The sequence below is a fragment of the Tetrahymena thermophila genome, assembly GCF_000189635.1.
Source record: "Tetrahymena thermophila SB210 genomic scaffold scf_8254776, whole genome shotgun sequence".
NCBI classification, from domain to species: Eukaryota; Ciliophora; class Oligohymenophorea; order Hymenostomatida; family Tetrahymenidae; genus Tetrahymena; species Tetrahymena thermophila.
The window spans coordinates 893,388-915,036 of NW_002476534.1; the positions used below are offsets into that span (position 1 = coordinate 893,388).

Genomic DNA, 21,649 nt, shown 5'->3' on the forward strand with positions numbered 1-21,649 from the left:
CTGAAGTATTGAAGTAATATATACTGATTTACTTAAAATATATTACAGTATATTTTGTATAAATATTAGATAATAGATAAATTTTAGTGGAAGGTAATTATCTTTAATTGAAATGGATTATTTTAAAATAAATATAAGCCTACATAATTTTTCATTTTAATAGCTTTTTTGAAATCTATTTTTATGATTTTCTTAAAAACAGTTAATTTAATCTAAAGGCTTACTATATTTTTATCTGTATAAAATATAAAAATAATTATTACTTTTAAATTAGGAGTAATATGGGTTAGCTTTTAGTAATAGAATTAATAATAGAGAGTAGTTAATATTTTGTAGATTTTTGTCGGTAAATTTTTTAAAGCTATTTTATGAAAAACAACAAATTAGAAGATTCTATTTACAAATAAAATTTACAATTTGCCATATAATTAAGAAATTTCTTATTTTTATTAAGAATATTGAATATCTTTTTTAGTTTAATTTTTATAAAATTTTGTAAAGTAAATAATATCTATCTTAGTCTTCAATTATTATTAAATAAATAAAAATGAATTTGTTGAAATAGTGTAAGCAATTATTAAAAACTAGATGTTTGTAAAATGAACTAGCATATTAAATTTCATATTATTCTAAATTGCAAAACAGAAAAATCATCAGTTTAAGTGGAAAAGATGCTAAGAGGTAAACACTTATCTTAAAAAAGTCATTCTTAAGATTCAATTAACGCAACTAAAGGGTTAATGCTATTATGGCATTGATATTTTTTGTTTATTCCTTGATTTAATTTAATAAAATTATTTACACAAATAATCAAAAAGTTTTAAAGTATATTATAGGGAATTTAAACTAATGATATGAATCTTTTCAGTTAATAGAGTAATAAAGCTGCTTTATATACTTAATTTCTCAATCCTCAAGGTAGAATTATCTTCGATGCTTTGATTATCAGACCTTAAGTGTAAAATTTTTGAATAATCAATAATGGGAGAGATTATGGAAATAATATTTTGTAAAAATTCATCACAAAGAGTAATTTAAGGAGAATTAAAAACTAAAGAGGATGAATATTGGATAGATTTAGAATCAAAATAAGGAGCTGATTTTATAAAGCATATAAAAAAATATTGTTTGAGAAAGAGGGTTTCTTTAGCAGATTTCACTAACAAAGTCAATGTTGTTACAGTTTATGTAAATGACAGATTGTTTTATAATTATAGCTTATAAATCTATAAAAATTGAAAATGCTAAATTAATTACATATTTTGTAAAAAATATATTTTAGAGTGATTTGATCATGTAGCAAAAAGAATAAGAAGGAGATTATTGGAATCATTTAGATGCTTCAATTTATGAAAAAACATAAGATGAGATTTACACATAAGTATGCTATACAGACCCAAGATGCTCAAATCTTGGTATGAGATGCATAGTACCTTCTTAGGGTAACTAAATATAAATTAGAAAATAACGAATTTATTTGTTTCGTATCAATATAGATCAATTGCAATTAGACAAAACAATTGAAGAGAAATCATAGGATATTTATGACGCTTAAAGACTTGTTTTGGGAATAGCATAAGTAACTTGCTAATTTTGTATTGGAAATTTAATAAAGAATTTTTCTATTAAATAAAGGGATCTGAAGTTGCTGATAGATTACCCTTCACAGTAATTACATAATTATAGTAAATATAAAAATAATATTGTAATTCTTTCTTTTCAAGGTTAATTTAGACTTCTTAAATGGTGTAAGCTTCACTAAAGGTATTACTAAATGAAATTCTAATATGTAATTAATCATAAATATATTTTAAAAAGGTTGCTATGTTGGTCAAGAGTTGACAGCAAGAACATACCATACAGGAGTAAAACATAAATTAAACTGATATTTAAATTCTAAATAATATCATTTATTTTTTAGATTGTGAGAAGAAGAGTAGTCCCATTCGTATTGGGTGATAATTAAAAACATTAATTATAAAACAATGGTAATTTAAATTGAGAGGTCATCATTTATTTAAATAAAAATATTTTAGTGATAAATCCATCAGGAGTTAATATGTATGACCCAAACTTTAATGAGTCTCTTGAAGGTGAGTCAATGCTTGATAAAAACTCAAATGAAGTTGGAAAAATTTTATGTAATTTTAAATTATATATAAACTATAAGACTGACTAATTATTAAAAAGATAACAAAGGTAATGTTGGAATTGCTTTGGTGAAGTATTTGGAAAGAGGTAAGAAAAATCTTTAAACAAATAATAAAATTATTTAATTAAATAAACTAGGAAGTAACACTGATGATTTATCATTTTAAGCAAAGAATATCAAAGGCCAGCTTATTTATAGCTCATGGCTTAACTAAAAAATAAATGAATATGTTTAAATCATAAAGGAAAAGGAGGAAAAAGCTGCTATGTTTTGAGAATTGTTTTAATACTTTTTATGAAATATTTATAAATGATCGATAGATAGATAGATCAAGAAAGATATCTAGATCTAATTTAATAAGAAAGTAAATAAATAATTAATTAAAAGGAAATGTAATAAATCTATTATTTATTATTGTATTCATCAATCCATCATATTGCTTCATATTTTAAAATCCAGTATAAAATTCTTGTAATAAACTTATCCTTCAATACTGTCATCGATAACCAATTTACCGGTTTTAAGAGCTTTCTATTTACAAATTTTAAAATAATTATAAAATTTAATAATAAAAAAAATCTTACATTTAGCTTAATCCTACATATAACAGGGGATATATTTAATTTCCTTCCTAATTATTCTGCAGTAATTCCTACACTATGGGTTATATATTTACCAATATTTTCTTAAAAATCTTTTTCAGTATCAAAAGTAGCTTTTTTAATTTTTAAAAATAAAAATTTCAGTTAAATGAATAAAAATAAAATTCAATTATTGATTTATTTTATTATTTATATATTAAATATTTTACTCTACTCAACAACCTTAACGTTTCCATATTCAGTCACAATAGCGTTTAATCCTAAAGCTTAAAATTTAGAGCAAGCATCTAAAACTTCTTAAGGGTTAAGTAAGCAGGTTTATCTTTTTTTATTAACAAAGTAAAAGACATCAAGCAAAGTAATTATTCCTCCTAGTTTTGGGAAAAGTTCGTTGCAAATACTGTAAATTTAATGTGAAAGCTAGTCTAAATATGAATTTCCTGCTTCTTCTCTAAAATTATTATTTTATTAAAATAACATTTATCCTCTAAACTATATAACCATTGTTAAAAATTCAATAAAAAAGAAAATTCTTAATAAATAAAAAAATAAAAATTGAATTTCTTCTAGTTAAACAAAAATAGTGTTTTTTTCAATAATGAAATGATTTATTGAAACTTAAAATTAAATTAAATATATTTAAGCCTTAAATAATATCTTTTGACTGAATATACACAAATCTCATAAACTTTGATATATTATTCATATAATAAAAATGATATTTTTGAATTGATGATTAATAAATACATAACTTTTGATATATTGAATTAGATTTGAATTTAATAACTTTCCATATTAAAATATAAATATAAAATTTACTTTGTGATAACATTGAAGTATCCCAAATCAGAAAGAATTTTATCTAAATCGCTTTGTTCATGTTGTTTATCAACTTTTGAAAGATTTCCTTTTAAGTATTGACTTATCTCTTTCAACTCTCTTGCATTTTGGAATAATGATGAAATATCTCCTTTTTAAAAAGAAGACTGCACTATTTTTTATTATTCTTATTATTTTTGCTCTTCTTTTTTTTACATATCCTCTTTTAAAAAATAAAAATAGTTATTCAGGTTATTTTTATATATTTTGAAAGCTTACTTATTCCTGTATACATATTCTATGCTTGAAAAATTTATTCTTCCTTTTTTACTGGAACTACCTTGCTATTAGAAAAAATATTACATTAATTTAGAGAAAACATTTTGCAAATAAACATATTATGCTCATTTATATTAATTTATTTTTTTAAATGCAAAATTACAGCCATTCTTTTTTGTTCAAAGAACCCTTCACTTAAGCTATTGCGTCTTCAATACCTTTGGGAATTTTGAATTCAATTTTGGTTTAATTTTTATATTTAACTTTGAATGCTACTAACTTCTTAAATACTAATCCCTCTTTCTGATTTATTAATAAATGAAATAATAATTAATAATATTTTGTTTATGCGTTTTATTATTATGGTTACAATATCCTTCTACTCAATAACATTTTCTAGATTTATGGCAAAACCTAACGCTTTATTTGCCCTAGATGTTGCTAGCAATCTATGTGTAGTTATTTAAAGATCTAATCCACTTAATTTGAAATTAACTGTTCTATTTCATTAATAATTTTATTTAATTTCATATTTTAATATCTTTAGAAAGCGGTTAAGTTAGAATTACTTTTCCCACATCTCAATGTCTTTATATGTACCCAAAACAATTTCGTTTGGGATTTAAGGGAATCTGTCAGGACTTAAAAAAAATATACTTTTATCAACCATTTATCCTAAATAAAAAATAAAGTAATATCTTAATTCTTCAGTAATTAAATATCAATTAAAAAATAATATAGATAAATTAAAAGTTTTCTGATGAGAAATCATAAATATACAAAACAAAAAAGAGAAAGAGAAATTTAAAATGTTTTAAACTTCAATTGTTAAATTTTAAGCCATAAAAAACTTAAAATTAATTAATTTAAAAAAATAAAATAATAATAAAAATTAATAAAATTAAATTTTATAATAAACAAAAATTTTAAAGTAATTTAAAATATCTTTAAAATCTCTTAAAATTTGAATTGCAAAAATATTTAGGTAATTAATAATAAGGAAATATTTTATTTATTTTTATAATAAAAAATTAAAAATAAATGAAATTTATTTATTGTAAAATAATCTGAATAATGTAAAGATTACAAAATTAAATTAAATTAAATAAAGTAATAATAGGTTGGTAATTATTAATTATTATTTTCATTCTATATTTTTATTAAAAGTTAAGTAAAATCTATTTCATCATTTATTGAAAGGAAATTAGGTTTATTTTTTATTATTTTTTTAAGAAAATTACATATTAATTGAAATTGTCTCAGCTTAATAGTAAATTGTGTAATCTAATAACTATCAATAAAATAATCATCACAAAAAGTTGAAACCCTTTTTTGATGATTTATCGATTTCAAACAAATGAATTTAGAAAATTAAAATATTTTGGATTTTTATGTTAACAAAATGTAAAAAAAATAATAAAATAAGATAGATATTTATTTAAAATTAATTTTGTATTGGTAAAATTGATAAAATTGCAATTATTATTTTTATTATAAACATCTAAATTTTTTTTAAAAATGGTATAAAAAATTTGTATTTATTTTCACAATTTCAAATTATAATTAGGAAGGAAAAATAATTGTAAAGTCTAAATAAATTAATTTCTTAAATTATTTATGCTGCACATATAAAATTAAATTGAACTTTAATACATGAATTATTAATAATTTAAATTCTATTATAATTAACTTAATAAACTTAGATTTTTTCAAAATGTACAATAATTTAAAAGGAGTTTTATTACATTTCACATAAACTAATAGGTATTTGACAAAAAAAAAATATATTTTGGATTATATATTGTTGGTTATTGGCTGTAATTATTGGAGTATTCTAGCTGATTAAAGTTTAAATATGAAATATATACAGTAATTCATTTTTTTGAATAATTATTTCAACAATAAAAATTCAAATTATGTTCGTATATTTTCGTGAAATTACTTGGTGATTTACCAATATTATTTGCTTTCTAAAAATGTGTGGATAAAATACCTTCAAACTATAATTAAAAAAATATGAAGTTTTTTGTAAATTAATGTTTTAAAAAACTTAGTTAAGCTAATCAGAGAAATACAAAATGATTGAATGATCTATATTGAAAGTTTTTTAAAAAAAATATTTGCTAAAGGAATTTTTATATTATTTTGACTAATTTACTGCTTGAGCAATCAGAAAAATTCTAGAAATAAATTTTTGTAGAATCTTCAATCAATGTTTCATCCTTAGTGTTTAATTATAAGTAAGTGATATTTTCTTTGCGATGATTTACTCTTTATGGTTATATATTCTATTCTTTGGATATTGAGGATATGATAAAGTTCTAAGATTTTATCATGAATATAGATTATAATGTTTGTTTGCTTTATTTGTGTAAATTATTAAATCTATTTTTTGAGATTAAAAACTGCACTTTCAAGCTATTTCATTTTCTAATTATTATTAATTTTTTAAAAATTAAAAAAAAGCAAAAACAGTATAATATAAAAACAAGAAAGTCTAGCTAATAGGAAAGACATCCATTAAAAATTATTAGTATTATAAATTCAAAAGTATGATTAGAGGTAGACTTATAGAGAGAAACATTATTGGTATTATAAATACTGAAAAATCCTAATATATTTTTTATATGATGCTTATTGAAAACCACTTTTACATTGCGTATTTGCTTTGGAGGGCAATAACTGGCTTTGATAGTACCATATTGATATAGATATGCTTCTTTGCCACTGAAAAGCTCATAAAATTGATTTTAAATTATCAGTTTTATAATAACAATAAAGTAATTAAATTATTTTAGATAATTGCAAGCTTTGTTAGTGATATTGACATTTTGAGTACTTCATTATCCTTAGATAGAGAAAAGAATGATATGTTTTATTAATTCCTTTAGTAAGACAATCCTAAGACTTTACTTGTAGAAAGAGATACTACGATCTCTAAAATTGTCACTATGAAGGTTCTTCATATGATTTTGAAAGGTTACTTTATATTTTATACTTACTTTTACTTGAACATACCTGCTTATATAGCTGGTTTAATGTGCTCCTATTATTTTGTGTTAGTAGGACTAATTTTTGCTCTATATCTCAAAATAAAGTTTTCTATCCTAAATCAAAAATGGATATTTAATATTTACACTATTTTTGATTAGATATTCTAATGTAGTTCTAGGCTCTTTTCTAACTTTATTGTTAATTAAAATATTTTTTCATCAATAATTTATTATGCAATGTTTGCTCTTATAAATACTGTTATATAGCTCAATAAGTTGAATGTAAGAATCACAAATCATTAGTATAAAAAATAATTTTCTATTTATCCTAAAAAGAAATCTATTTCAAAAAAACATCGCTCTCTTATTTTAAGGATTTTTATAAAAACTTTTTATGATGCCTTTATTTCTATGAGTTCAAATTCGATTTTTTATCAGGCTCTTGAAAACAGAGAACTAATAAAATAATATTACGGTGTTATGTAGACTTTTGCTTAGTTATTTAAGATTGCTATAAATTCCTTTGTACTGTAATAGTCATATTCAAATTATTAAAATGAATAAAAATCAGCTCTCTTTTTATTCATTTTTGTCTATCTTTCGGCATTCTTAGCATATAATTTCATTCTATTTTGTATAAATACTTGGCTCTTTATGAAAAACAAATCTAAATTGAATGTATTTATGCAATTAGTAAGCTAAAATACTAAATTAAAAGTTACTGATCCTCAAATTTACTAAAAAGTTAAATTGGAATTCAACAGAGAAATAGATTAAGCTTCTGATAAAATTATAATAGATGAAAATCTAATTCCCTACAATAAATTCTTTATAAATAACAAAGAGTTTCTTTCTAAAGTTCCAGATGTAAAATACTAAAACTTCTACTTAAAGCAAGAAAGCAAGTTTAAAATAATTATCTAAGATCAGCATATACAATTTACAATGAAAAAATATGTCCCAAAAGCAATAGAAATCTTTCTTTCTTACAATAATTATGCATCAGTTGACATTAAAGAAAATATCTATGATCTACATGAAAGAAGGAGAGCAATAGTTAGCATTTTCAAAAATCTTGTTTTCATGAATCCTTCAATTATTGTCTCAGATATAAAGATTCTTCTTGGCAGACTCAATAATTAAGAAATGGAGTCTTCAATAATATAGCATATATTATAATCAACTCCTACAAAGCTTTCAATTATGGCCTTCTTTAAACATCAGGAGCACTACTTAGTTATTAATCCTAAACTGGTCATCTATGATTTATTTGATTTCGATTGATAAAAATATTTAACCAATTAATAAACTACATATTCTTTCAATTTCTTTAAATTTTAATTAATTTTGTCCTAGAGGCATAAAAGATTTTGACTTTGGTGTTTTTATGTTCTGTAAATTTGTAAATTAAAAAGGATTTAATTATCTATGAAATTAATTATTTGGGAATTTTTTAACTAGAGTATATGTATTATTCATATATTTGTAATCATTAATAATCAAATATTCATAGATTTTAATAATTTTTTCATACTTTTATTGAAATTGAACAACTTACATTAAATTTATAATAGGATATTAAAATATACTTTTCAAATTAGCAAAATATTTTGCTACATCAACAAGTAATTATAAAACCAAAAAATTATTACTTTGAGCATTAAGACTAAACGATGTTGCCTGAATGAAGAACAAATAATTTATTTAGTAAATAATTTGTTTTGTTCATCAAAGTATTTTGCCAATTACTTAATTTACAAAATGTATGTAAAGAAAAAATACAATGTGATTTATTGAGTAAATTTTGTTAAAAAGATTTTGTTTTATACATCTATTCCAAAAATAAAGTAACCTTCGCAAAATCTGCTGACCAAAGATACAAACCTGATATTAAAAGCTAATCAAATAAATTAAATAAAGAAATGTGCATTGATTGAATAATAAATACATCAATATCAAGATTTTATGATCAATTAATTATTTCTAATTGCATTAAAAATTAGACATTAAAATCTACATCACAAATACAAAGAGGTAAATTACGAAATTAATTATAAATAAAATATAAGAATTACAAAATTTACGAAAGTCATTAAAAAAGCAAATAAATATAGAGCAACTGCTAAAAAATGGATAGTGATAACTACAATAATATCAACCTCAATGAAAATCAGGAGGAGCAACATGCAACTTAAAATCCCGATTCTGCTAATTAAAGTTCTTAAATATCTTAAAGTCAAGCTTCATACTAAAACGATGTAGTATCTAGCACTTATTAAAGGGCTAGAAAAATTTCAAGAATTGATTAAGAAAACCCTTTCCTCTAAAATTTTGCTGCTGATATGAATGTAATGAATTTTAACTATGCAATTAGAATAGTTATTCACTTTCTCCTCTTAGATTTAAATTCCTTTAACTCCATTTTTACGAAAATTTGTTTTTAAAATAAAAATAAAAATATTTATATAAAATAAACTTTAACAGATATTAATTGAAGTAACAGGATACAAGCTTTTAGACTCAAGTATTTCTAAGTATGCTATGTTTACTGTATCAGGAAAAGATAGAAATGGAGACTTTGAGATAGAACGTAGATATAGCGATTTCGATTAGTTAAGAAAATTGATGCTTAAAAGATGGCCTGGTTGTTTTATTCCTCCTCTTCCTTCTAAAAAAGCTATTGTAAGATATTAAATAAAAACATTTAGTTAAAAAAACAAAGTATTTAAGCTAATTTGATGTGGTTAAAACTCTTATAATTTTAAGCAACATATTTTTTCCTTCAAAAGTTTATAACTTCACAGTTAAAATCGCTCTATATAAGCTATTACTGAAACATAATAAAATATATCTACTTGAAAGAAGAATTTCAAAAAAATACAATTAAAATAGCTTATCTTAATTAATAAAATCATTATTTTTGATAAATAATAATATAAAAATTAATATTTTAACGTTAAACAATATTTTAGTTTTAATAATTTTTAAGTTAAAATTATATATTTTTTCTTTATTAGGGTAATACAGAATCTGGTTTTTTGAATGAAAGAAAGAAGTATTTGCACACTTTCTGTAACAGAATTGCAAAGTTAGGCTATCTCTATTACTCTGCCGAATTCTAACTTTTTATTCGTCACAAGAGTAAAGAAGAAATCTCTAAGGTAGAACATTTAATTAAATAAATGCTAATCTTAATATACTTATATATTAGAAATTATAGACTTTAGAAGATATCTCTGTAGTTACAATCATTGAAAAATTCAAAGGACAATTTTTTTAATTGGCAGGAGTAAAATAATCATGAGGCTTTTCAAAATTTCTTCACAATTTTTAAAAATTTAATAGTAAGAAGTCACACCAGAATTATAAAACAGCATTTAAAAATTCTAGCAATTTTTGAAAACCTCAAAAGAAATCCTTAGGGTAGAGTTTTAAGATATATTATTGAGTTTTCATTAAATAATAATTAAAATAAATTAGGATTAAAGAACTACCATTGAAGAGTTAACATAAAGCAGAAAGAATACTGACTTGGCTCTAAGAAAATTTTAAAAATTCACAATTTAAAGATATGAAAGAGATATTTTAAGTGAGTACACTCTTGGTAGAAAGAGTGATATGATATACATCAATGATAATGAAAGTACAGATATCTAAAAATAAATTGATAGCTTCGTAATTTAAATAATTCATTTATTGGATTTTTATTAATTATTTTTTATAAATATAAAGGGAGAAGTCATTGAAATAGAACCATTCACTTTACTTTATGATTTGATTAACTTTGAATTAAAAGACACTTAAGTAAATTTATCAAATAATTAAAAACTAGAATTCTCTTAATTATATACTTACTTGCTTATTTATAATAGGCCTTCTTAGATACACTCGAAACTAAGGACTTCTATGTACTTAGAAAGAAAAATCTTGAAACTACTTTAAACGAAAAGAAATCCCAGCTTTCTGACTTGATGAATGGTAAAAAGACTTTACGTAACATCTTCACAAAGAAAGACCCTGAAACATAAAAAGAAATCTTGAAAAATGATATTGCTAATGTAAAATTATATATAAAGCATTTTTAAATTAAATTAACAATTATTTTTTTAAAGTTGGAACAAGAAATAGTTGCAAATAATGAATTAAACGAGATAATAATTGGAATTATTGGTATGATTGAAATCGAAAAATACAAGGTAAATAATTATTTAATGAAATATTAAATAATCGTATATGATTTAATTAAACAATTAATTAATTTAAATAATTAAATCATAGGAATAAAAGGCAAGATAATACTACGAAGTCATGACAACTGTATCTAAGTTAGAATTAGAATGTTTAGAAAAGTAATAGAAACTCTGGTCCTTGATCAACCAAACTGCTAATCAAAAATTATAAAACTTTAACCAAAGAAATCCTATTAATAAAAACTATTGATCGCGATAGTTGTATTAATTAATTAATTAATTATTCAAGTACTTCCTACTTACATTAAAAATATAATTTTTTGTATAAACAATAAAAATAATATTAATTATTCATTTTTTTTTTCATAAAATTTGTTATTAAATTGTTGATTACTTGTATGAATTACTTAGCTTTTGATTAATATCACTACTTCTTTAATATTTTAAAATTTGATATATCTCTTCTATTTTATTGATATGTTAAACAATTATTTTTGTTTTAAATTAATTCTTTATCTTTTCAAAAAAATTAAACATGCTTTAATTTGTTTTTTATAATTAAAATTAAAAAATAAATAAAAATTATTTCTTTATTTAAAAAATAGGGAAATTACACGTTTTATATTGCAAAAAAAATATTTTTAAAAAAAATTTTAATGCTCAAAAAATGATTTTTCTTCTAAAAATAATTTTTATTTTTAAAAATGGAAGAATAAATTTTAGAATTTAAAATAATTTTGTATGTTGAAACTTGAATTAAAATTATGTTGGATTTTTGATTGTTTGGAGACAAGCAAATTTTTAATATTATATTAAGAGTGAAATTAAAAGACATAGAAATATATGCATATATAAATATCTTGATAATAATTAAAAAGAAGAAGCAAGGAGCTTAAGATACGATTTATATCCAAATTGTTAAAAGAATATTAATAGAAATTAGTTTAAATAAGGATTTCATTTTATTATAAGCAAACAAGCGAATTTGAAATAGGATTAAATAATTAATTAATTTATAGAAGAGAAAAATATTTTAAAAGATAAATTTAAATAAAATGACAACCGAAGTTATGGAACCTGTGCAAATATAAAAGGAAGAAGTTGATGTGCTCGAATCAATTTATCTAAATGATATGAAATTATTAAAAAGTTCTTATCCTTTTAAGCTCGAAGTTATTTGCAAACCCTTCACAATTGGCTCTGAGGTTAGCGAAAAATCATATAACCTTAAAGTAGTAATTGATTTTGTCAAAAGCTATCCTATAGAAGGAAAGCCCAGAGTCTCTTACGAGCCTATAAGCGACATTACACAAGATCATATTGCCGAAATAGAATAATTGACTACTAAGATTTTAGCTAGAAATACTGGTTTGCCAATCGTTTTTGAGATTGTTGAAAGCGTTAGAGTAAATTATTTTTTATAAAATTATTTTAACATTTTGTAATTCAAGTTTTTAAATGAAATATTTTGTGCAGATATTTTTTATTGCGTTTATTGCAAAAAAACATTCATTTTTGATGTTATGAATAAGAATTTTATTATGAAGAGTTTGTTAATTATTTGAATCCTTTGCCCAAATTAAATTAATAAAAAATTTGGCTTGATTTTTATATTAAATAATACTTCATTGATTTTAGCATAAGTATTGCTCTTTTACATTAAATCTAATTAATAAATTATTTATAATATTACAGGATTGGATACAATGCAACATCATCGATTTAATACTTGAAGAGAAGAATAAAGCTTAGGAAAAGGCAAAAATTATTTATCATAGACCTACTTTCGATACTTATACTCCTTGTACATTAGAGAACTTCTTGAAGTGGAAGGCCAGATTTGAGGAAGACATGGCCAAGCTTAAATCTAAAAATCCAAAGGATGATGAAACTAAGTTAACAGGTAGACAGTTCTTCTAAAGATTAAAAGAGTAGCCCACTAAAGAAGTTGAGGAAGAAGAGCCTGAAGAAGACGATGATGATAGCGACTACAATGAAGAAGATTCTGATAACGAAGAATTTGATGAACAAAAACCTTTTAATTGAAAATTAATAATAATTAAAGAAGGTTTTTACTGATTAAATTAAAAAAATTAATTCAATAATTACTAATAAAAGAAATTTGATCTTAAAATAATAATCATTAATTGAATAAACATTATTTAAATGTGGAGAGAAATAATATTTTTTTTATTTTAATTGTAATATTGCCTTAGAAGTTATAAATTGAGATAATGTGTATATTTGGTAATTAAATAATTGGAAACAAATTTTGATTATTCTTAATCGTAATTAATAAATATTAATCAGCTATAATACATAATTTTTTAAATTGGAACAAACAAGCAAACAAGTAAAAAGAAACATAAGAAAAACTTATGTTTAATAAATAAATTGGAAATATATTGATTTTATTATAAAAAATTAATTTTGTGTATGTGTATTATAAAATATAATTAAACTCTCATTTTGAACTTTTTTTATAAAACGAGATATTATCACTAAGCATATTAAGCTCATTAGCCTTTAGTATTATTTATATAGACTCTTCAATTTTTTATTTATCAACAATCTTAGACCCATCCAGCCATAGCTCATTTGCATTTTTCAGAAAATAAAAAAAAATATTTTTTAAATTTTCATTTGTACTGAGATTTTTTAGTTTTAAGTTAACTCTTGAGCATTTTTTAAGGTTTTAGCACACTCTAAATTAAATTCTTTAGAAATCCCACTTGTCTTTTGTCATTGCTTAATATAATTCAACCAGCTTCTCATTAGAGCAAGTTTATATGTGCCTTTAAAATGCGTACAATATATTCTTATATATGTTTATTTTCGTTTTACATAAAAATTGCAATACTTAATCAATATGCTCTTAATTTTCCTAAGATTGTTGTACATTTAAGAAGTATGGAAATTTTTTATGTTAGATGTGAATGTGATAATTTTTTGGTAAAAATATTCTGTATTTATCAAAATTATCCACATAATGAGAGTATTGCTCTAAAGCACTTTCTTTTTTCTCTTCAATGAGATCATTATCGATCATTTTTATATTACATCTGCTATAAATTAGAGTCACTTATTGCTTGGGAGAATCAGAAGAGTTAGATTCACTAACATTTCTATAATATGCTGTTTTCATGGTTTTTATTTTTTTCTATTCTTTTTTAAATTAATAGTTTATACATTAATTATCAATAAAAGCTAATTCCAGATAAATCATTCTTTGTTAATTTGCAATTTGTTGTTTACAAATTACATTATTTGGATGATTATTGCAAAAATACACTCAAAGTTAATTTTTACATTCCTTTAATAAGGTTTTGAAAATAAGAAGGTAGGTGAAAACAAGACTCATTTTTTGCAAAAAATAACAAATTTAATTTAAATTCTTAGCTTGTTAATTGTTATCTATGAAAAATATATTTAAATATTTACATTTTTACAAAACATTTGCAACAAACATAATTTTCTTTATGGTATGAATTTTACAAGTTAAGTTAATTTGTCATTAAAATCATACAAAAGATTGCAAACTTTATCATTATTTTATAAACACAGCTAACAAAGAAAAATCAAAAATTTTAGAATCGTTCGATGCTTGGGGAAAAATTAGCTAGCCAGCAGCTTTTGAATGTATTAATTTATTAAGGCAGCTTTAAACAATATAATTAAGACTCAATTTAACTATGATTTATAAATTTAATTTGGTTAGACGTATTTTATGTGTTTAGATTTTTTTTTATATTGATTGATTGAGTAATGAATTCTAAAGAGAACTGCTTTTTAAGCTATTCAGATTCATATTTTCTGCTTACTACATTACCTATACATTCAAATTAAATACTGCTAATACATCTTATGATTTAATGCATGATAGCCTATTAATTAATTTAATACACTGAATATGTATTTTTATTTCACAAATTATAAAAAAAATATAATAGAAAATATCATAAAAATAAACAAATATAGAAAACAAATCTTCATAATGAATTTAATCTAGTAACTCAGCTACTGAAATCCAACATTAGTTATCAGATTTAAATACTTGAAGCATAATAATTAACCTTTTTTATGAAAAAGTTTTCTAATACAAATAATAAATGTGATATAATTAATACAAATTCAATTTAATTAAAACATCTTTTATGTTACAATAAATTAAATGAAATCTTTGTTCTTACTAACTTTGTCTTAACAAATTGTTCTATTTTTTTTCTTATTTAGTTCCTCAAAATTTACAATTTTGAAAATAAACTTTTAAGCTAATTTTTATAAAAAGAAGTAATAAAACCAGACGCTTGTGTTAACTGACTTAGTTTACATTTTGAAATTCTGACGATATTAGTTTAATTATCAGCTGGGTTCTATTCAAAAAATGTACACCTCTATTTTGCTAACTTTTTAATGAATATTATTTTCAGAACCAAACTAAGCGATTTTTAAAGTAAATGAAGTATGTAGAAAATATTTAAATATAACTATATTAAGTAAAGTTAATGTAAAAAATATTACTAAAGAAAGTAAAATAAATGAAACTTGTAGCATTTCCTTGTTGTAATATGAAATTTATTTATGATTAGAGTGAGGTCTTCCTGATGTATTAGAACTTAATAGTTTATAAATTTATGTCAATTATATTAATAAGTTACTGATATAAAGCATAGCCAGTCAAAATCTCATTTGATTAGTTCTCAGATATTGAGCAGATTGATTTTGTTATTATAATTTATTGCGACTATTTATTTATTATTGCCATTTACTCAGTTTAAAAAATTGTTTTGAAGGATAGAGGATTAATAGCTAATATGGAGTATTTTAAATTTACATTTATTATAAAAAAAACACAATAAAATTAATTTATGTACTAAATTTAATATTTTCTTTTTATTAAACATAGAAATATTTTAAAAATACTGGTTAGTATCAAACCATTTCAAACTAAAAAGTTTAAAAATACAATAACATTTTTAAATGATAGAACAAATAACATGCAAAAAATATACTATTTAATTCTAATATTTATTAAATGAAGAGTTAGTTTATTTGATGTAAAATTTTTTTCTTTAACTTGATGAATAATTCTTTTGTAAAAATCAACAATCGCACTTTTTCATTTTAGTTACAACTCACTTTTTGATGATAACCAAAAAGTTTTATGTATTAGAAAATTAATAAAATCAATCAGTCAAGATTAATTAGTTTATGACTATTTAAATGACTAATTTAAAGTTAAGAATTATAATTTTTATAATTTTATGTCAGAATTTTTTTAAAAAAAACAAAGTCAGTAAATGAAAAAACTAACTAACCCTTGTTTTTAAAAAGATAAACTATTTCAGTTAATAAATATGATACTGTTTAATCATTACTAACATAATACAGGTATTATTTTTAAATAATTTTTATCATCACGATTATGCAGTTTGAATAAATGTTTTCAAGCATATATAAATAAAGAAGAGGATTTACATACATCAGTAGGCTATAAATTTTAAATATTAAAATTTATATTATTTTACTAATAATATTATTTTTTTATTTAAAAATATTTTGTTACATATTCTATTATATTTTTATTATAGATTTAAAATTTATAAATATATACTGCATGCATTAAAATAAGAAAAGCGGAAACAGGAAAAGCAGTTAAAACTCATTTTATATGTTTAGTTTTACAATTTTTATTTGATTTATGAATAATAAATATTTTTGGTGATTTTATCTATTTTATAAAAACATAAATTTATTTTTAGAAATAATTTTATTTTTTTATTCAAATATTTCAAATTAAAAATAATCTGATTACTAAATTTTCAATCTATTTTTAAAAAGGGTTGGAATTTTATTAAACTTAATTCTTCCAATCTACTATTTTCAGGTTAAATTCATTAAAAAATAAAATATTTTTTTAAGCATGAATTTTAATAATATTTTAATTGATTTATGAATTAAATTAATTAGAAAACTCTTATTTTATAAAAATAGTATAAAAATAAGTATTATGATATTCATTAAAGCTAATATCATGATGATGATTGGGCATTTAAGGAAATAAAGTAAAACTGAATTTCTAAATACATTAAAAATTAAATTAAATGATAGATTTATTTTTTAATATTTATTATAAAAAGAGCATATTAATATTTTTGAATCAAAACATTAATCTGAAATATCCATCAATTAAAAATAAATATAATCATATATAATAAATTTAGCAATATTATTTAGATATAATTGTATGTTTACTAATTTTAGGTAAAGGCTAACTATGAACTTTTATCAAGATTACTTCATTCCTTTCTTAGTTAAAAAATATAGATATTTGATCATAGGTCCAAATTTTTCTAGAGATTATTCCTTTATAAAATAAAATAATACACTAAAATATAACTTTGTTTGTCTAATTTTCTCATATTTTTTGTTCTTAATTAATTCACAGATAAAAATAATTTTGCTATTCCCACCTAAATTTTATTTATTTAACTTTAAAAATAACTTTTTTTTATTCCTTAAATTACTCAAATTAGAGGATTTAAAGAATATTTTAAAAAAATATGAAAATTTAATAAAGTTAAAAAATTTTATTTAAATAAACTTGTTTTTACTAATTAATAATTAAAATATTTTTTAATAAGTTTTAAAATAAACATTTAATCCCAAAATAATTTATTACCTTCATTTTTTAATCAAGATCGAGTGAATTTCATAGAATAGTTTTAAACTTTGTGAATATTTAAAGCTAATTTCATGAAAAGAAGTAATTAATTAAATAAACAATAACAATTAATTAGCTTCTTATTTATCAATCATATATCAAATATTAATTATAAGCATTAAAAAACAGTGCTATATTTTTATTTTAACTATAGAATGAGGGTAATATCTTAAATTTTTCAATTTAAAAAACAACCTTTTGATAGTTATGATATATCCTTTTTAGAACTTGATTGCATTATTAAAGTTAAAATTCAAAAAAATATATTTATAATTTGCTAATTCAAACAAATATTTAAAGATGATTTTTGATTGATTGATAAATAATTTGAATATTATTTATTATTGATTTTAGTTTTTCTTAATCATTACTATTTAATTCAAAAAAAGATAATTTATCTTTATTTATTTATTCTATTTAAAATTAAACAATAAAGCAATAACTAAATCAATACAATCTATATACATTTATATTTACCTTTCAAAATATATACTTTCAAAGTGTATTAAACTTTATGAGCACCAAAAAGCATTAAAATGGGGATCTGGACAAGCTAAATATAAGTTTTACTTTGACGGATGACTCTGAAAATATTGCCATAAATCAAAGCGATTAAAATGATATAATTTACAACATAGATTGTATTAGCGATTAATCTTTACCTCAGTAAAAATTTTAACAGTTTATCAACGAGCAAGAAAATATTTTTGAAAAACATAACATTTCTAGTATACATGAATAACCCTCCACGTAAGAATCAAAAACTCATCACTAAACTCAAATAACTTTTGGTAAAGACCTACCTACTTGCTAAGAGTTAAATTAATAAAAGGTTATTGTAAATAATGGATTAAATAAATCTTCTTTTAAGAATTATAAACAGTATGTAGTGAGCTTGGATAAATTGTAAGAAGAATAATAAAAAATTAATATAAAAAAGTAACCTGACTATGAAATAAATTCCAATAACAATTTAACTTAAACGACAAACTAAAAAAGTAATTCTAGTATAATAAATACTTATAATAATAATATTGAAAAAATTCAAAATAAAGATAACAAATAGAATTATAATGGAGCAACTAATAATTTAATGATGAACAACAATAGCCAGTCAAATTTAAAAAGTAGTACAACCCATGATGAGACTTAAAGTACAAATATGATGACTTGTATGTTGGAAAAAACGTAAACAGAGACTTTGGAATTTTTAAAAAAGTAATTAATTATACTTCAGTCTGAAAATGAAAAGATGAATGTTCAACTTAATGAAAAAGAGCATACAATTTAGGAAATGAAAAAAAGCACTTCTGGCTTGAGGGATGGGATTACTATAAGAGATTACGAGTAGACTATTTCAAAACAAGCCATAGAATTAATTTAGCTTAGGTAAAATAATGAATAGCTTTAAAAAGAAAACAAGCAGCTATAGTAAGAGATAGTTAAAAATAAAGCAGAAGGATTTTAAAAGTATGAAGACCTTAAAAAAAACAATGAAGAATTATTAGAAGCTTATGAGGAAAAGTTTTAGTGTTAACTAGATTTAGTAAATGAAAATTGTTAAAAGTAGATAGCATCCTTAGAAAGTAAAATTAAATAGGATTAACAATTGATTTTAGATTTAAAAATATCTAACGAAAATTAATTTAATAGAATTTAATAGCTAGAAAAAGAAAACTAGAAATTATAGGTAGAAAAAGATTCTTTTTTAGAACTAAGCAATAAATATAAAGAGCTTACTGCTTTCTTTGATGCTCAAAATAAGCAGTAGGAAGCCAAATCTTCATACTAAAATTCTTAATTATAAAATATGTAATAAAATGATATTCAAAATAAGTTAAATATAAATGAATAAAATGAAATTAATAGCCATTTTTTGAATCATTAAAGTGCAGTGAAGCTTTACAAATCAACTAGCAATCAAAACTAACAAGTAAATAACTAAAGCTAATTAACCAATCAAAATAAAACTGCAAATAATTCAATTTAAAACAATAATTCATTGTCCTTTAATGATCTTTAGAAAGTTTTGTAGAAATAAGCATTAAGCTAAGAATAAAATGTAAAATTCAAAGAATAGATAAATTAACAAATTTAAAATCTTTAAAATAATTAATCTAAAATATTATCACCTAGGGGTACTGACTAAAGCCCTCAATAGAGTAGGGATAGGTAATAAATTGCCACTTAAAATAAATCTGCTTATAAACAATAAAAATATTAATTAGATAATCAAGTTAAATAAGAAGATTAAAAAAGTTAGATCACAAAAAATAGCTTTTCAATTTAAGGAAATACAAGTAATAGTAAAAGCTAAATAATTAGATCAACTAACAAAAGCACAGATAATAACCAAATAAAAACAGAATAAGAAAACTCTTTTATTAGCAATAGCTAAAAGTAATAATAAAAATAATTTTAGTTGGAATTAGGATAAGCCTAAGAAGCATAAAAGTAATAGTTATATTCTTATTCTACTTAGACAACTAAAAGAAACCACTATTTATAATAAAATATTTCCCATAGACACTACCCTTCTCAACTGAATTCTAATTAGAATCTTTCGCATAATAAGAGCTGTGAAGATTATAATAGTCCATTGTCTCATAGGGAAAGTAGTAACTCTAAGAGTAAAATGGGTTCAAAATGCAACCAATCTACCATAAATAATAACAATAGTTAATCAAAATATATTGTAAGGAATTATTCTAAAAAGGAGTTAAACTCTTCAGGTAACTGCATGGATGCTAACTTATTTTAACATGAAATGATAAAAGAATACCTTTCACCTTAAATAAATTAAACTCAGAATAATTACAGAGACAGCAACTACAAAGCAATTAATAAATATCTTTAACAAAAAAAAAAGAAAGGAATAAACTCACAAGAACAACACTCATTTTACAACACCATTAATACAAATTCAAGTTCTAATTCCCTTTTAATAGCATCAACAAATAAAACTTAAATTTAAGATTAAAATTCAAATAACTTAATATAAAGTAAAATTAATCAAACATCCAAAACAAACTTAATTCAAAATTAAATTTAAGCTTAAATTTCAAGCTCCTTTGTAAATGAAAGAGTATAGCTTAATAATGATGAATAAAAAAATATTTCTCATAATCAAAAAAATACCTAATAAAAGATGGCTAAATCCTTTTCTATCTAGTAGCTAATTAACTAATAACACCTTAGTCATTATTAAAACAATATAAATAAATAAAAATAAGGAGGAGCATCTTTATCTTAATAAGTAGGTAAAATTCCTCTTCCTCAAAATATCCATTCTTAATCTGTTTAAAATACAGAAGGTTAGGAAACCTATTCTCCAAGAATAAATACAAGTAGATCTACAAATGCGAATAGAAACAACTTAACTGCATAAAAAATATAAGAAAAATAAATGAGTCATTAATAATCTTCTCATTTAGCTACAGAATCCCCTTAATTAAAAAGAGAAGATAGAAGCACATCAAATAGTATATTAAAATCTCCTAACTAGGAAAACGATTTCTAATAAAAATAGCCTATGAACTCAACTTGTATGCAAAATAATCATGGATAATAACCTAATAGTTACTAAAATAAACATTTAATATAAATAAATAGAGCAAATGTATATTCAAGAATAAAAAACTAAATTTAGCAATAGTAATAGTAATACTCTGAATAAAATAATTATGAAATCACAGACATTTGACTGAATTAAATAAGGATAAAATCTTTTGTTTAATTATATAAAAATAGATCATTTATTCTATTAACCTAAAGAAAATAAAAAATGCATTTAAAAAACTAGACATTAACATTTACTAAATTTTGATTTTAAAAATATGTATATATCAAGTAATGAATTTACTAAAATTATTACCAATTCTTTTTATAGA

At 21.4% G+C, this 21,649-nt stretch overlaps 7 protein-coding genes across 7 annotated transcripts; 5 read left to right on the forward strand and 2 right to left on the reverse strand. All coding sequences in view use genetic code 6, as the record gives it.

Moving 5' to 3' along the window:
* The first annotated feature begins 515 nt into the window (after nt 1-515).
* Nucleotides 516-2,641, forward strand: TTHERM_00155360 (glycine cleavage T-protein). Its single transcript, XM_001009664.3, has 12 exons — nt 516-681; nt 827-958; nt 1,029-1,188; nt 1,283-1,442; nt 1,497-1,579; nt 1,636-1,668; nt 1,725-1,764; nt 1,819-1,865; nt 1,922-1,988; nt 2,037-2,141; nt 2,191-2,238; nt 2,290-2,641. The coding sequence occupies exons 1-12, from the start codon at nt 548-550 to the stop codon at nt 2,424-2,426; spliced, it is 1,146 nt and encodes a 381-aa protein (XP_001009664.2). The 5' UTR covers nt 516-547; the 3' UTR covers nt 2,427-2,641.
* TTHERM_00155350 (vacuolar protein sorting-associated protein) lies at nt 2,594-4,522 on the reverse strand (the record flags this gene model as incomplete). Its single annotated transcript, XM_001009663.3, has 8 exons — nt 2,594-2,683; nt 2,737-2,867; nt 2,964-3,205; nt 3,574-3,796; nt 3,853-3,917; nt 4,016-4,155; nt 4,223-4,352; nt 4,422-4,522. The coding sequence occupies 8 exons, from the start codon at nt 4,520-4,522 to the stop codon at nt 2,594-2,596; spliced, it is 1,122 nt and encodes a 373-aa protein (XP_001009663.3).
* A 1,780-nt stretch (nt 4,523-6,302) lies between these two features.
* Nucleotides 6,303-8,367, forward strand: TTHERM_00155340 (transmembrane protein, putative). The gene has a single exon (XM_001009662.3). It carries the CDS (start codon nt 6,405-6,407, stop codon nt 8,127-8,129), a length of 1,725 nt encoding a protein of 574 aa, XP_001009662.2. The 5' UTR covers nt 6,303-6,404; the 3' UTR covers nt 8,130-8,367.
* Nucleotides 8,368-8,974: 607 nt separating this feature from the next.
* On the forward strand, nt 8,975-11,285 carry TTHERM_00155330 (PX-SNX-like domain protein; the record flags this gene model as incomplete). The annotated part of the gene is made up of 10 exons (XM_001009661.2): nt 8,975-9,193; nt 9,330-9,527; nt 9,863-10,006; nt 10,057-10,134; nt 10,191-10,268; nt 10,326-10,520; nt 10,578-10,649; nt 10,718-10,903; nt 10,958-11,041; nt 11,124-11,285. The coding sequence occupies 10 exons, from the start codon at nt 8,975-8,977 to the stop codon at nt 11,283-11,285; spliced, it is 1,416 nt and encodes a 471-aa protein (XP_001009661.2).
* Nucleotides 11,286-12,090: 805 nt separating this feature from the next.
* Nucleotides 12,091-13,081, forward strand: TTHERM_00155320 (RWD domain protein; the record flags this gene model as incomplete). Its single annotated transcript, XM_001009660.3, has 2 exons — nt 12,091-12,441; nt 12,731-13,081. 2 exons carry the CDS (start codon nt 12,091-12,093, stop codon nt 13,079-13,081), a joined length of 702 nt encoding a protein of 233 aa, XP_001009660.1.
* Nucleotides 13,082-13,777: 696 nt separating this feature from the next.
* On the reverse strand, nt 13,778-14,180 carry TTHERM_00155310 (hypothetical protein; the record flags this gene model as incomplete). Its single annotated transcript, XM_001009659.3, has 2 exons — nt 13,778-13,830; nt 13,880-14,180. 2 exons carry the CDS (start codon nt 14,178-14,180, stop codon nt 13,778-13,780), a joined length of 354 nt encoding a protein of 117 aa, XP_001009659.2.
* Nucleotides 14,181-18,273: 4,093 nt separating this feature from the next.
* On the forward strand, nt 18,274-21,462 carry TTHERM_000155299 (hypothetical protein; the record flags this gene model as incomplete). The annotated part of the gene is made up of 2 exons (XM_012796055.1): nt 18,274-18,757; nt 18,815-21,462. 2 exons carry the CDS (start codon nt 18,274-18,276, stop codon nt 21,460-21,462), a joined length of 3,132 nt encoding a protein of 1,043 aa, XP_012651509.1.
* Between the last annotated feature and the right edge of the window lie 187 nt (nt 21,463-21,649).